General features: G+C 45.7%; 1 protein-coding gene across 1 annotated transcript in view; it reads right to left on the reverse strand.

The window, feature by feature from the left end:
* Window positions 1–556: 556 nt before the first annotated feature.
* LOC144735063 (kinesin-like protein KIF15-B) overlaps window positions 557–14,992 on the reverse strand; it is a 34,625-nt gene continuing 20,189 nt past the window's right edge. The window contains exons 24-36 of the mRNA XM_078617455.1: window positions 14,337–14,415; window positions 13,258–13,344; window positions 12,887–12,991; window positions 12,135–12,257; window positions 10,820–10,966; window positions 8,178–8,294; window positions 7,353–7,508; window positions 6,189–6,298; window positions 4,614–4,701; window positions 4,188–4,225; window positions 3,494–3,647; window positions 2,781–2,912; window positions 557–2,374 (exon numbers count right to left, since the gene is read on the reverse strand). Coding sequence (XP_078473581.1) covers window positions 2,267–2,374; window positions 2,781–2,912; window positions 3,494–3,647; window positions 4,188–4,225; window positions 4,614–4,701; window positions 6,189–6,298; window positions 7,353–7,508; window positions 8,178–8,294; window positions 10,820–10,966; window positions 12,135–12,257; window positions 12,887–12,991; window positions 13,258–13,344; window positions 14,337–14,415 — 1,444 coding nt within the window. The 3' untranslated portion in view covers window positions 557–2,266. The remainder of the gene's footprint in view (window positions 2,375–2,780; window positions 2,913–3,493; window positions 3,648–4,187; window positions 4,226–4,613; window positions 4,702–6,188; window positions 6,299–7,352; window positions 7,509–8,177; window positions 8,295–10,819; window positions 10,967–12,134; window positions 12,258–12,886; window positions 12,992–13,257; window positions 13,345–14,336; window positions 14,416–14,992) is intronic.

Below are 14,992 nucleotides of genomic sequence, written 5' to 3' on the forward strand. Positions count from 1 at the left end.
CTCTTGTTTTCTCTCGCGCTTTCCTGCTCCCCGACATCACAGGCTGGGCATCGCGACGACCGTGCGTGCGCGTACACACGTGGTGTTGGCCACCCACCCCCTCGTGTGCCGCCCTTCATACTCTAGGTGCTACTCGCTGACAGCACTTGCCCTAACCATCTATTAGGGCTACACAAGGGATCTTTGTCTTTGTACACGGGTCAGTCACTTGCACAATGCGTACCCCTCCCGTTCTTTGTCGACATCAACAAAGCAGCAGCAGAATCACCGCCAAAACCCTTCAACATCAGACTGGTCACGGCCAAATTTCAACGGGTAGATTAAATGCTCGTGGTTTTTATCTCCACACCGAGAGCTTGAGCAATGCAAGAGAGCCACCCAGCGGTGGGTGAGGAGGGGTGGGGGGAAGTGTCCCGGGCGTAGTCTAGAGGAATAACTCAGTGTGTTGGGAGCTTTGCTAAGCTTAGAGGGCTGACACTATACAGAATGTACAACACCTTCAATGGCAAATACCAAAATGGTGTAACGTCACAACAGATGACAGCAGTTACCTTAGTCCAGAACAAGAATTTATTTGAAGAGAAATGTACTAAACACAATAAACAAAGGATAATAAGAAAAATGAAAACATATTGGTTTTTACAAAGGAACAAACCAACTAGCTGCGTTTGAAGAATCAAAAACAACGTTTTAAACACAGATAGAACAAAAAAATGTGCACTCCACACCTCCCAGCTTAAACTTGTATATACAATGTCAGACACTAACTGGAGATCGTTTCTTAAGGGCCTATAATGACATGAATTCTTAAGCGTTTGGTGCTGTCTAAAATGTTGGAGACCTGTGCATTATCCCACAACCAAGGGGGCAGCCACTCTTCTGGCAAAAAGCTTCTGGGAATCTGTCGGTCACCACTGAGTTCAATCAAAGAGGTTAAGTATCAAGGATGGAGGTCATTTATTCAGGAAATACCAGATTTCGTAGCAAATGGTGGAAACACATCTCGTATATAAAATGCAATTTAATTTATTCATGAATTTCTAGTTGCCAATGCATGTTCTAAAACATAAATCAATCTCATTTCAAATCCTCTTGGGGCATCAAAGGCCTAAAAAAAAAAATCACGATCTTTATGCAGAAAATTACATTATGAAAATTTATTTTGTGTCTAGTTTGTTGTCCTTCCCCCGCACCTCCGATTAACACGGTTGGCTACGTACGGTGCGAAAGAAGTTCAAAATACAAATCCTATGTTCCAAGCACTGCCATGAGTAAATCACATAAATTTGACTTTATTATCGGTGTATTTTGGTAAAGGCAATTTTGTTCACAGTTGTGTTCATCTCTGTTATCAGCCACAAAGGACATGCAACGCGGACTGGAATGTTCAAGTTGACAATACTGCTCGAAAAAACCCCCCCAAAAAATATAAAATAAAGATCCCGAGTGTGATCACATTATCTATACAGACCTAATAAAAACATCTGATCAAAAATAAACCGTACAGAAATTATGTACAACTTACGTGTATTACTGTGGCAATTAACCCAATTATATACCGATTGAAAATATATTTAATATTACAAGTATTCCCATGCACTCACAAAGAGATGATAGTCATCAAGTGAGAACATCTTTAAAAATATTAAATGATTAATATGTAAAAATATACTTATCAGGGATCTATGGTGTTTGTGCTACCCGACTTAAAATAATGTTTTGGTGAACTGATTTTTTTCGAATCGCAATTTAAACTTTTTAATGATTCTCGTTTTTTCCTGTAGAGGATTAAAAAAGAAAAAGGGCACTACTACTGTTTCAACTGTCGCATGCTGGGAAATTGAAACCAAGTGGCAATTGCTGGATGCAAGTCCAGTGTGTGATCTATTACGCACCTACGATTAACACGTTTGGCTAAATACAGTGTCAACGAAGTTCAACAAATGCCATTTAATTACATCACAGCGGCATCCCCTCCACTGTACACAATGGCTACCAACTTGGCAGTTTATTTTTTACGACCCAAGCAGCATTTGCCGAAGTTGAATTTAATTGTGTTTTTCTAAAGTTCTACGGTGTTTTTTCCGTCGTAACAGGTTTCGCCATTTGTCGATTTAAAGGTTTTAAAGGTGCACGTTTCAACTGCCGACTGTGAAAATGCAAGGGAGCCTCCGTTGCCGCCCCCTCCTTGCGTCCAGACGCCGGGCTAAGAGGAGCCATCGTGGCTCTCCTTGCAATCCCACGGTATGCGCCAGCGGAGCGCCGTTCAACTGGGGGACATGGACCTGCCGCCATTCCTCACCTCCCTGTATGTGCCGTGCTTCAACAGCTGCTCGCGCAACATTGTGTTCTCCACCTGCAACTTGGACATGTCCTGCGGAGAAACACAGAGGAGCAAAGGCGGCGATGAGCGTACAGAGGAAGATGCAACCAAAAGAAATTCAAGAGCTCTCTCAAGTTGCAGACGTGTAACCACGCTGCGCTGCCACAGGTTGTGGGCTTCATGAGATGCGTAGCGAAGCGTCACGAACGGAACAAAATACTTTATGCCACTTTGGTGATATCACTGAATTAGTCAAGTCTCGATTATTACGTCACTTCTGTGGAGTTTGAGTAGACTTTGGCTCCGAATCTCTCCAAACATGTACCATACCGGTTGAAAACAATAAAAAAACACACTAAAAAGTAAACTGCATACACAGCAGCGAAACGTTCTTAGGCATTGGTGGGATGCAGCTGAATGTTCAGAGGATCAAGACTGACTGGTGGGCAACACAGACCTCCGTCATTTTTGTTAAATCCTTCTTCAGCTTGACCATGTACTGGATCTTCTGCTGCAGGTTCTGGTGGCCAGAGATCTTGCCATTTTCCACTGCCAGCTCCTCATTGTGCTTTTTCAGCTGTTGCACCTCCTGCTCGAGGTCAGAAAGTCCGACAAATTAATTAGACGGTTATTCGCTGCTTTTAATGATTAATGGTCATTCTCAACCTTGCTATACCAGCTGCCTCAGTCAAAACCACTAGTCTCTGCCCCCCCCCCCAACCCTCCTAACCCTCCCCCTCAGTTGCCAGGTTAAAAATATTCCTCTCTCATTCACGATTAGTGTGGTTAAGATGGTGGAAGTGATCAAAATATATTTTGTGAGAGCCATTTAAATAAAATAAGATTGGAAGATTGGACTCACCCCCCCCCCCCCCGTATGGTTTGGGGCAGCGAGCGAGCCCGTTTCCCATCTTTCTATCCCCTGCTTTTCATAACCGGTTTGGCTTACGTTGACAGTGTATCTGTGCGTCACGTGATGTATCAGGCCCGCACATTGCCTAAGTAAAAAATTAAGTGGTGGGCCTCGCAAGGCTGCAGGCCAAAAAAAACAACCGTGGCTCTGTATGCGGGCCCATGGGCCCTAGAGATTTCTCCACCCAGCTGTTTAACACAGCTTCAACAAATGCCGCCGGAGAACGCTGCTCCAGGAGGCCCCACAAGATGACGTACTTGAACAAGCCTGTCCTTCTCTTCCTGCATCTGCTCCAGGCTAGAGCGGATGTCCTCCTTCTCACGAAAAAGTTGCTCTTCTGCCGCGTGCACGCGCAACAACTCCAATTGCGTATCCTCCATGAGCACCAGCTGCTCATTTAACTGATCGATCCTGTGGTAAGAATGGGAAAACATGCCACTCACTTTTAAGGAGTTAATTTCATGACAAGCAAAGGTGTGCTAAACAAACGGCAGTAGGTGGACTAAACAATAATAATGCGGCTAAACATTCAGCTCGGTTGAGCTGGTAGCTTCTGCTAGGCCGAGAGCATTGTATGTGCAGTGTGGTGGTCACATGACATGCACGCAAGGTATGAAAGGAGTTGCACCTTCCCGCTGTTTGCGAGCATCACACCTCTGTGTGTTGTTACATCTAGTGGTTTCCAGCCGACACGACACTTTCTCCCAATGCAACGGGTTTTTTCTCATCAGAAGTTCTGGATATGAATCAAAGTGTGTTTGGTGGCAGTGCTTCATGTGAAACGTGCCTCTGACACAAAGCTAAACAAGACCAGTGCACGTATCCATTTCCAACCCTGAGCCAGTGGTGGAAATTCTACATTGCTTTAAGTGGGTTACCTGATACCACAAGCTCTAGGTGAACTTTAGAGGCTTTATATTTTCAGTGTAGAATTCCGACGTCTGTACTCACTCTGCTTGCAGGTACCGTGTCCTCTCCATAACTTGATTCTGCGGAGACAGAAGGGAGCGCGTCACCCCAATACCCACTCATGCCGAACTCACTTGGCCAGGATACAGGAATAGAAGAAATGTAAAACAAATAAATTGTTCTAACCGTGCCCTAAATGTAAGATGGCTCAAATTTTACACCAACGATGACAGGCGCATTGGTCCCAGAAGACTGTCCCGATCAAGCTTGGTGCTGCTCTGTTATGTAATTAGCATGAATTAAAATGACATTCTACTCCGTGCAACACAATATCACGTCGCTTACATTTTTTGTTTGTCGTGCGTTGCGTGGCATGACCGGACTTCGACTGCGATCACCCATGCTCAACCCCCCCCCCCATGTGACATTTCTTTGTTTAGCGTCAGACACGCAAGACGCAGCACGCACCTCGAGCTGAGCGACCGTGCTCTCCTCCCTGCGCGACGCCGCTGCCTGTTGGCTCAGCAGCTTCAGAGTCGAGTTCAGTTTCTCTTCGCTGCGCACACGACAACAACAAAAAATGATGCGAAGCAAACGCTTAAGAAACAAGGGCGCAAACGCCCTCGACTATGGGGGGATGGAAGTTGACAGCCTTCTTGCGAACCCACAAGCGACCGAACGTCGATCGCAGGCCTTCCGATTGGAAGAGAAACTCTTCAAGCAATCCACTGTAAAACGTGTGCCAGAATAAGCAAAATAACACAATGCACAAACTAAATACTGCTTTGAGTTTAGTTTGTTGTCCTTCCCCCGCACCTACGATTAACACGGTTGGCTACGTACGGTGCGAAAGAAGTTCAACATACATACAAGACGTGAAATTTGTTAGGAATTTAAACTGCCGCACACACACACACAAACACTTGTTATTATTAAAGAAATCCCAAACAAGTAGAGTACAAGACTTGTGCTTTACCGATAACCTCTAATATATGAAGCTGGTAATTATATTAAGTAGGAGCACATATCCACTTTCAGGCAAATAAGATCCTTCTTTTAAGGTCCCTTTAAACTATTAGGTAAATTCCAGTCCAAAAGGTTGAATGAATTAAGCTTCTTCACGAGTCCCATGACTTTCCACAATGTTTCTTGTGGATTTAATGTTTTTTTGTTGGAAATTATTCTTATATTCATCACCACAGTCCTTAATAGAATTCAGAAATTGAAGCTGTTACAAAATGCCCTTTCGCGGTTAATTATAGCACAACCTCATTTGCTGTAAAGATGACATAATGGTCCGCTTTGTACCTACACATCTCCAGAATAAGGCTTTTAGAGCTCGCCATAACCGAATTACGTGTAATTCGAAGCTGTATAATCCAAATTCTTAACGCTTAATGTCATCAAGAGAAATGAGCCAAGGCCACCAACACCCCGCTGTTCACGTTCAGGATTTCAGCAGCGCCACCTCCGTGCCTCGACTGGCAGACTCCGTGCATCTACATCGGTGTTTCTCAAACTTTTCTGGCCCACGGACCACCTCAGCCGATGTAAATATTTCCACGGACTACCCAGCCCCCCCCCCACCCCTGGGTGACAAAATGCATTCACTTCTCTCTAAATACCAGTCATATAAAATTATTCATATTGCCGGAACATGATATATATTATTTTTTTACACAACTAGTTTTTTTTTAGAGGGGGAATTTACATCTCAGGGTTACGGTAGTTTAACGAACTTCATTTTTAAATTAAATATCACAAGTAAGATATTAATGTGCAAAAGAAAAAGGTATTAACATTCTAATTATTGTCCGGATCAACCTGCATTTGCATCACAGCCCCGCGGACCACCTGGAGGACCGTCGCGGACCACCGGTGGTACCGGGGGACCGCACTGAGAACCGCTGCTCAACAGGCCACAGGATTCATGCGCACTCGAGCACTTCCAATCATCGGTGTAGACACCGCGATTCAGGTGTCGCGTTTTGGAACGGCTTGTCAAGAGATGGGTGCAGTGTCCGCCGAGCCAATCGCGCTTGCCTGGCATCGTATTCACGCCGCATCTCGTCGAGCTGGGAAGCGAGCAAGCGGCACTCCCCCTCCTTGAGATCCAGCGTCTCACGGAGGCTCTCCTTCTCAGCCAGCTGCTCCTGTTGTTGGTCGTCAGCATAGAACACCGCGAGTGGGTTTTCCTCCGGAAAAGCACGAGTTTCTTCATCGAATCAATGAGTTGTGTTGTTTTTTTAACTGTGCATTCCTCTGGTAGGTATGTACAGTCGATCATCGATTATCCGGCGGCTTCAGCAGGGGGGAGGGTGCGCTGGATTTTCAAAAACGTCGGATAATCACTACATCGTTATTTAAAATAACATATACTAGAAAAAATAAATATCCTACTGCAAAAGTTACTGTACCGCACTTACCACTCCAATCTCGAACTCTACATGGGGTGATGTACGAGCATGAAGCTCTTGTTTCAACACAACCGGAAACACCCGAGACCGCCGGACAATGTTGCAAGCCGGATAATTGCACCCCAGATAATCGATGATCAACTGTATGTAGAACTTTTTTCACACCATACGTAGCCAACCGTGCAATAAAGTATACCTACAAATTGATCTGCACAAATGACTTGTCCACGTGGCATTTCTCCCTTATTAGCCAAGCCTTTGCGCAGATGAGTAAATCAGCAGCGGTCTCGACAAAGTGCTATATTAATTAATTCGGAGCCCTTTGCATGGTGAAGTTGTCAAAAACAACGCCTTCAACAAACATGGCACAGGGAACCCTTCATCCAGCAGCGGATTGACAAAAGGGCCGTGCATTATATATATTTATTCATAAAGACAGTTTTAGTAGAGGCTGATTGCTTTCCTGTCATTGGTATAATAAGAATGGACTTTGGCCAAACAATGGCTCATTTACTTTAAATATTCCCCCCCCCCAATTGACTCCAATTGTGCAATCAGCTTCATGTCACAAAACGATTGATCAATTCGGAAACCTCACAGAACAGTGCAAACCCGTGGGCATCAGAAGATATCTTTCAGAGCTCCCAAAAAACAAATCTTTCGAGCGGCCACTTTCGTGTGCTTGTTCGTGACGGTGGCAGCGAACGTGCCTTCCAGGTCCGCACGTTGATATACCCGCCAGCCTTAGGGCTGTCCGTAGCGAGATGTCGATCGAGATCTAGCGTAAGACCTTGAGAAGAGCGATCTCGGCAACGCCCTCGAGGTGAGATGCCTGCAGGTCTTGCACCAGCGCGGACAGCATGGCCTGGCGGCTGTGTAACTCTTCCAGCTCCGGGCTCTGCACAGGACATCCCGCCGACATGGTTTTTCTCCAGCATGGCGTCAGCTGATAATGAAATCAGAGGGTCGCGAGTCACAGGATAGTCGATGCTAGGGGCATGCGACGAAGTCACCTTTTTTCCCGCCACAACATCAATTGTCATAATCCGATTAATTGTTTATTTTATTCCTTCTTCTGTCTCGTCTGCAGTCTAGTTTGTACGACGTGGTACATTACAATTCAAATCCAAGACTATGTATCTGCATATGATACAAATCGTGTTAACGGGAAAATGTGAGCAGGCTGGACTCAATTATATATACGGTAAAAACCCTAAGGTGTGCTGCTCACACGCGGCAAAAAGGCACAACTCCCATCACGCCACGCGATTGTCACATTGTATGTACAATGTTCTCAGCCTTATCCACACCACTGGGTCAAGAACTGAACGTGTGGCCATATCGTTGTTGAGACCACCAAATAAAACTGGTGGAAAATGTGGTCATCCTAACAGGCAACAGGGAAGCAAAGATACACATAGGGTGTTGAATTGCTGACACTTGTCACGATGGGGCAAGTTTCACACCTCCGATAAGCAGGGTTGGCTACGTACGGTGCGAAAGAAGTTCAGCATACATACATACACACAGAGGTGGTGTGTTTTTAGCCGTCATGGCAAGGCATTTCATGCCATGTCGGGGTACATTAGAAGATAAATATAAAGCAGCGCGTCACCTGCGAATCTGAAGCCGGAGGGACCGGTGAGCTTTGATCAGAAGGGTGATAGACAGATTGGAGTTTCTCCTCCAGCTCTGCCTGCAGTCGTGCCAGCTCTGCTTCCTTGTGCGAGAGCTGTTCAAAAATGCAATACGTACATCACAGGAACGCAACTCGTCATTAATATATCAGACTTAATCGGAGAACAATAACATGCAACGCGATGCAATTTTCAGTGGAAAAGCATCCAATTTCATCAGCTCCATTGACAGTGGCGAAATGTTAACGGGTGCCACGGTGGCGAGATGTTAACTACCTTGCCTGGTACACAGGAGGTCGTGGATTCGATCCCGAACATGACGCCTGTATATTTGGAGTTTGTATGGTCCCCCCCATGGTCGCGTGGATTGTTCTCCGGGTCCTCGGGTTTTTCCCTCCACATTTATAATCAACGTGCGTTTAGAGTATTTGCCTGCTTTAAACGTCCAAATGATAAGCCACTTCTTTGAGCTATCATTTGTGGCCAGGTCACTTGTGAAAGAGCATGATATAGCTCAGTGCGCCTTACCTGGTAAAATAAAAACTAGTTTTGCTTTAAGTTTAGTTGATAGTGGTTCTTGACCTAGCTAGGCACCCAGACCTATCAACCCTCAGACATTTTTTGTGTATTACCACGCACTACTAACATATTTTACAAAATTAACATTACTCTGAAAGTGCTGTAAAAATGTGAATTTAAAAGCTATAAAAGTAATTCACTTTATATTTTCTTGATAATATATATAGTTGTGCAACGGGCAGACACTACCAAAAGATGGTAATATCTGCTAACACAGTTCCACGGACCTCTTCCCCACAGGCTTGCGGAGGCATTAATCAGTAGGCCGCGGCGCACAGGTTGGGGACCCCGCTGTCCTACAACATAGTCTGACACATTGCATGTTTGTATGTTGAACTTCTTTCGCACCGTACGTAACAAACCGTGCAAATCAGTGGCACGGGGAAGAACAACAAACTAAACGTAAAAATCAGTTCTAAAGAAATTCGTTTTCAATCTAGAGGATTTAAAAGTGCATAGCTCCACTGGCTTCCAGACGGCCGCAGAAGCGCACCTGAAAGCGTGCAATACGGTGTTCAATGGCTGGCCAAAAGCTGCTGCGAGAATGACCAAAGTTCACATTAATGATACTTAATTTGGAGCTTTCGTGACTGCAGGAATTACTCTTTGGTTCTTTCGGTAAAGTCACGTATAAAGAGAAAATAATAAAATAAATACTAGCATACAACGTTTCTATTGCAACACAAGCAATCATCACCAGGTATAAAATAGAAACACAAATATAGTATACTTCACATTAATGATTGTTTGTGCTGACGAAGGTTAGGGACGAAAGGTAAAGATGAGCATTCACAGTCGGACAAAAATGAAGTGGGTGGATAATTTCAGGCATTAGAGCAGCAAACTCCCCATTGGATGAAGGTTGATTGGGGGCATGGAGGGGGTGTGGCACAAAACGAGAGGCGAGAGGTTGGTCAGAGCAAGCGCATGGAGGATCTTGATGATCAAAGAGTCATACTGCAATCACATTAATGTGATATGAATGCATGTTGTTAATACGTTTCTATAAATATTAAGAAGCACCTGCGAGTGTTAAACTGGAGCAAGGATCAAACACTTAGCCAAGTCATGGCCAGAGCAAACTAAACCAGCGGGGAAACACAGTACACTTGTGTAATGACAGTAGAGTCAACCTACAGTGCGAATGGACTAGTGGCCACGGGAAGTAATGACAGGGGAAGTCAGCTTGCAGTACGAGTGGACTGGTGGCTGCGGGAATGATCGAGAATAGGAGCGTGGCCAGGTGATGGAAGAGGACGGTAGAGTCTGCTGGTAGAGCGAGCGTCTCGAGCCAGTGAAAAGGTTCGGGAATGGGGGCGTGGCCTCGGACCGTATACATAAGGGGGAGATGCACGGGAGACTCGGTTGCTGTTGCAGTGGGGTCTCCGCCTGTTCGAGTGCGAGCACGTGGCTCCTTAAATAAAGAAACCATCTCAAGACAGGTCCGTCGACGTCGTCTTTACACTTGTACGTATGTTGAGCTTCTTTCGTACCATATGGAGTTAACCGTGCTACGCAGAGGTGCGGGGGAAGGAGATACATTAATGTGCAAGAAGTGATACCCTAGTAATCCAGCACTTTTGAAGAAAGGCTTGGTCAAAGCATAGATTTGTGAAACTCAACAAACCATGGCCGTGAGGTGGCCAGAAGAGGGCAGTATACTAAAATGAGTTCATAAACCAGTCGTTTAGCACTTTTTGACCATCATCCCTCAAATGTGTGGATTTCTCTTCATCTAGCCCAGTTTTCTCCAACACACACAATACATCCCACCTTAACGTGCATTTGGCCAAACATCCAAATAGGAGGATCCCGCCTGCGTCTCTAAACTCAGTAAAGTAACATTAATATTATTGATACACTGCGCTATTAAGAATATAGACTCTCCACCAAGCAGTGATCGATAAATTTCTTGAGTAAACTCCCGACGGGGATTTGAACCCACAACCTTCCGACTGCAAGTGGAGCGCTCATCTTGCCAGTCGTCCGGTCGATTTTGGCTTTCACCCCGAGTACGTCTCAATCACATGCATGCATATACCTGTGCCTGCAAGTTCTCCACGTTTTTGCGCGCATCGTCCGCCTCCTGCTGCATGGAGCCGAGCAGACAGGATTGCGTCTCAAAGTTCGCCGTCAGACTCCTCATCTCGTTCTTCACGGATTCCTGGTCGTCCCTCAGCATCTCCAACTACGTGGATACAAACCAATCCAAAATACGACAGCCACGATTCACCACTTAGCGACGACGTCATCGCCACACAACGCTTGCATTAGACGAGATATACACTGAGGCCATATTAAGCGTCTAAGACTAGCTGAGAGGAGTTCACAGGACAGACCCAGGTGTTTGGGATTAACTGAGACGACTGGCAGATGTTGCCACCTGTGAGCTGCCAGTAGTTGGCATCCACACAAAGACAAAGATCCCCCATATATCCTTCAACAGACTGTTGGGGCAAGTGCCGTGAGCGAGAACCTATGAGGGCCGGCACACACGGAGGTGGGTGGCCAACACCATGCTTGGCTGCATTTGTCTCCCCAGGGCTGATATTTACACTACACTCGGTATTCATTTAAGGGGAAGCCCAAGACCGGTTTAAAGTTCTCCACTGTTATTGGTAGTGATCGGGAATTGAACTTGGGTCGCCGGGTACAGAGCGCAGTGCCACCGTTCTCCCCTGTGCGCATGGCATCCACAAAGATCCCCCCTATAGCCTGTAATAGACTTTTGGGACAAGTGCTGTTAGCGAGCACCTATAAAGGCCGGATCGGCACACGAGGGGGTGAGTGGCCAACACCACACCGAGCCGCCTTTGTCACCCCCCCGTTGGCGATGTTTACACACGGCACCAGGTACTCATTTGAGGCTGAGTCAACCTAGGAGAGGCCCAGGACTGGTTCAGATTATCGTCACTGGTGTTGGCCGTGAGCGGGAATCGAACTCGGGTGGCCGGATTTGTAGCGCAGTGCGCTAACCACTACACCACCGCTCCCCACCACACAGGCCCACAAACAAATTCAAAAGGTGCAAAATGCGAACAAAACCACTGCACAGACATGCAGAAGATGTTCTTATCCAAATGATAAGCCACTTTGTTGCGGTATCATTTGTGGCCATGTCGCTTTTGAACAATACGTTAATACCTCAATGGGCTTTGTCTGGTAGGATGGGAATGGTTTAGTTGTATTTGTATGTGTTTGGGTGATATGTTTACTTTTCTTGTACTTTGCACTCCTATCGTGTTTTTGTACCGTTTGTTGTTGCGTCGACTGGACATCTGTGAAAGAGCTTCATAGCTCATCGGATTCCTCCAGGATAAATAAATATTCTGATTGTGTACTGTATTATTACGAACCGTTACTTCATAGGCAGTACTCTTCATCTCCATGCATCCATTTAGCTCAAGCAGGGACTGTTTTAGCTTGGCCTCGATCTCCACACTTTGAACATGGGAAGTCTCCACGCGCAACAGCGTCGCCTGCACAAAATGCAACAAACGTCACAACGAGCGTGAACACAAGGCCCCCCCCCCAACCACAGCACAGCAATAACTTGCCACGACAAAATAATGACACAATGAAACACGCCCTAACAAATCAACACAATGTGACCAGTTACTAAACTAAACTATTTTTTTAATTTACCAGGTAAGTCCCACTGAGCAATGTGGCTTTTTCAGACGTGACTGTCTATCACAAATGATAGCTCAACAAAGTGGCTTGTGGAAATTTAAAGCATTAAAATAATCTAAACACGTTTATAAACGTGGAGAAAAAACTCAGAGAAAAATCCACACTACCACGGAGAGAACATGCAATTCCAAATATACAGGCGTCAGGCTTGAGATGGAACCCACAACCTCCTGTGTAACAGACGAGGTAGTTAACAACTCACCACCATGGGTATAAAGTAGGTCAGCTGGTGTGATTATGAATGGAAATGCCTCCAAGAATCAACATTTTTGAAGATGTTAAATGATGTTCAAGGCAAGGCCTTGCAAAAGCATTCAACTACAAGGCAGCCTCAAAAGATAAGAACACGGGGACGAGTGGGGGCAGACATTCCTAGGCGCGCAGTGCAGGCGGTGTGCAGTGGCGGAACACGTGCCTTCAGCTCACACAGCTCGTTCTCCAGCTCGGCGACTCGCTGCGCATGCCCATTTGAGGCGCTCCTCTCTTCCTGCACACGAATGATCAGCTGGTCCGTCGACTCCTACAGGTCACACCGCGGTAAAAGGGACATTTGCACCATGTTGTGCCCGCGGTCGGGTCGTTTTTGTTCCGGCAACGAGCTGCGTGTTCGGCATTTCTTCTGCGAAGCTTTCGCCACGTACTGCCGCGCGCACCTTCAGGGGTTCTAACCGAACTCCTGAACGAGCCCACAACCTGGAGGATAGTATAAACCAAAGCGCGTCAACCACTGTGGAGTGAGTGTTGAAGACGTCAAGTTCGTGGGGCCATTGCACGGGCTTTGCAAACCTGGTAGGCTTTGTTGCTGCGCTGGAGGTCCTCCACTTGTGCTGTACTCGCTCTCAGAGTTTCTTCTGCTTTGTGGAGTTCCAATTTCTGTGAAGGAGAGAGAATCCATGGTATATCTACAGCTGTAGCCTTCAACAGCAGGTGGGTAAGTGACCAGAGGAGGTAGGGTTTATTAAAATAATTATCCGCCTGCAGCCATCCGTAGCCAGCAGTAAAGAAACAAGGATGTAATTTTGATTTAAAGCTTTCGTGACTGCAGGAATTCATATTCTTGGTTCTTTCGGTAAAGTCACGTATATAATTCTGCCTTATGTTCACGAACACGGTCCGAGACATGTCGCTTAGTTTCCCCAATGTAACTACTGCCGCAGACACAGCTTCTTTTGTAGACGCCGGGGTATTGCATGTCAGGGATCACATCCTTCACAGATGGGATCAGATGACGAACTTATATACTGTGTTAAATCGAACCTGGATCTTGTTAGCTCATGATTTTGCCTTATATTTTTATTATTTTATTGTTTCCCTTCTACGTGACTTCACCGAAAGAACCAAGAATAAGGATGTAATTATTCACCAATTTCACGAACTGTCCAAACTCGGGGATTAGAGATGGTCAGGTGCTGTGAAGAGGTATAATGTTGTGTCAGCGCACGGAGCAAGCACCAGAGTCCTAGCCTCCCATCTTGGTTTCAGCCATTTATGATGGTGTTTTAAAACAGAATAAGTTGATGGTTTGATTTATCCTGGTCACCAATGATCATAAATCAACAGATATGAATCGGACCCAATTGATTCTCAGATAAATGCATTGCTGATTAATGAATTTTAATCGAGAAATCGATGAATCGTTATACCCCATGTCGCGAAACTTACCCCGCACCTACATAAATACGTGCTGCTGCGATGCTCATTAAAGAACATTTCAAATACCAAGGGGTGACAGACGGTGAGTAATCCAAGGCAGTGGTATCAACACGGATGTGTGTGTGTGCTAGTCAGTGTTGTGCACGTGCTGGACAAAGTAAGCGCATCACAAGAATATAAAACACACGTGCTTGACGCGTCGTTACACTGACCTGCTGCTCCATCTGAGACAGCAGTTCGGAGTGCTGCTGCTTTAGAAGGAAGTTGTCGTCAATAACTTTGAGGAGCTCCCTGTAAAAAAAACATATTCGTTCAAGCGAGCACATTCTCAAATACCGGCACTTTCAAACACGGGCCGCCAACCTTAAGGGGTGTTCGGTTCTGCCAAATGCAAATGTACATACAAGCCACCATTGGCGCACCATTAACCTTGGTAAAACCAAAGCAGTGTATGATGACTATTGCGTAAAGAAGACTTAAAATTTAACACGTTGGTTTCTGCAGGGAAACTAATGTTAAACACGTGAACAGTAATTTTGCTTTTAATTTTTTTTCCATCTACGTTAATTTACCTAAAGAACCAAGAAGAGTAATTCTACTTATAATTGATTTGAAAATAACTGATAAAAGGATGTACATGTTAGTAAAGTTTATTTTTATTCAAGGTCATTACGGAGATGGAAGTAAAATAAATTGTCTGCAAGTGTAGTGACAAGAAGGGAGGGGCTGCTGGGGGCTCTGTGACCCTGGGCGGGCCAGGCGCTTGGGCCCCTTGGCGCCAGGGCTGGGTTCCCAGGCGGGTCAGACGCTTAAGCCTCTTGGCGCCAGGCGTTGGGTTCCCGGGCGGCCCAGGCGCTTAAGCCGCTTG

This window comes from Lampetra planeri, chromosome 54 (genome assembly GCF_965212315.1).
Source record: "Lampetra planeri chromosome 54, kcLamPlan1.2.h2, whole genome shotgun sequence".
Lineage (NCBI taxonomy): Eukaryota > Metazoa > Chordata > Hyperoartia > Petromyzontiformes > Petromyzontidae > Lampetra > Lampetra planeri.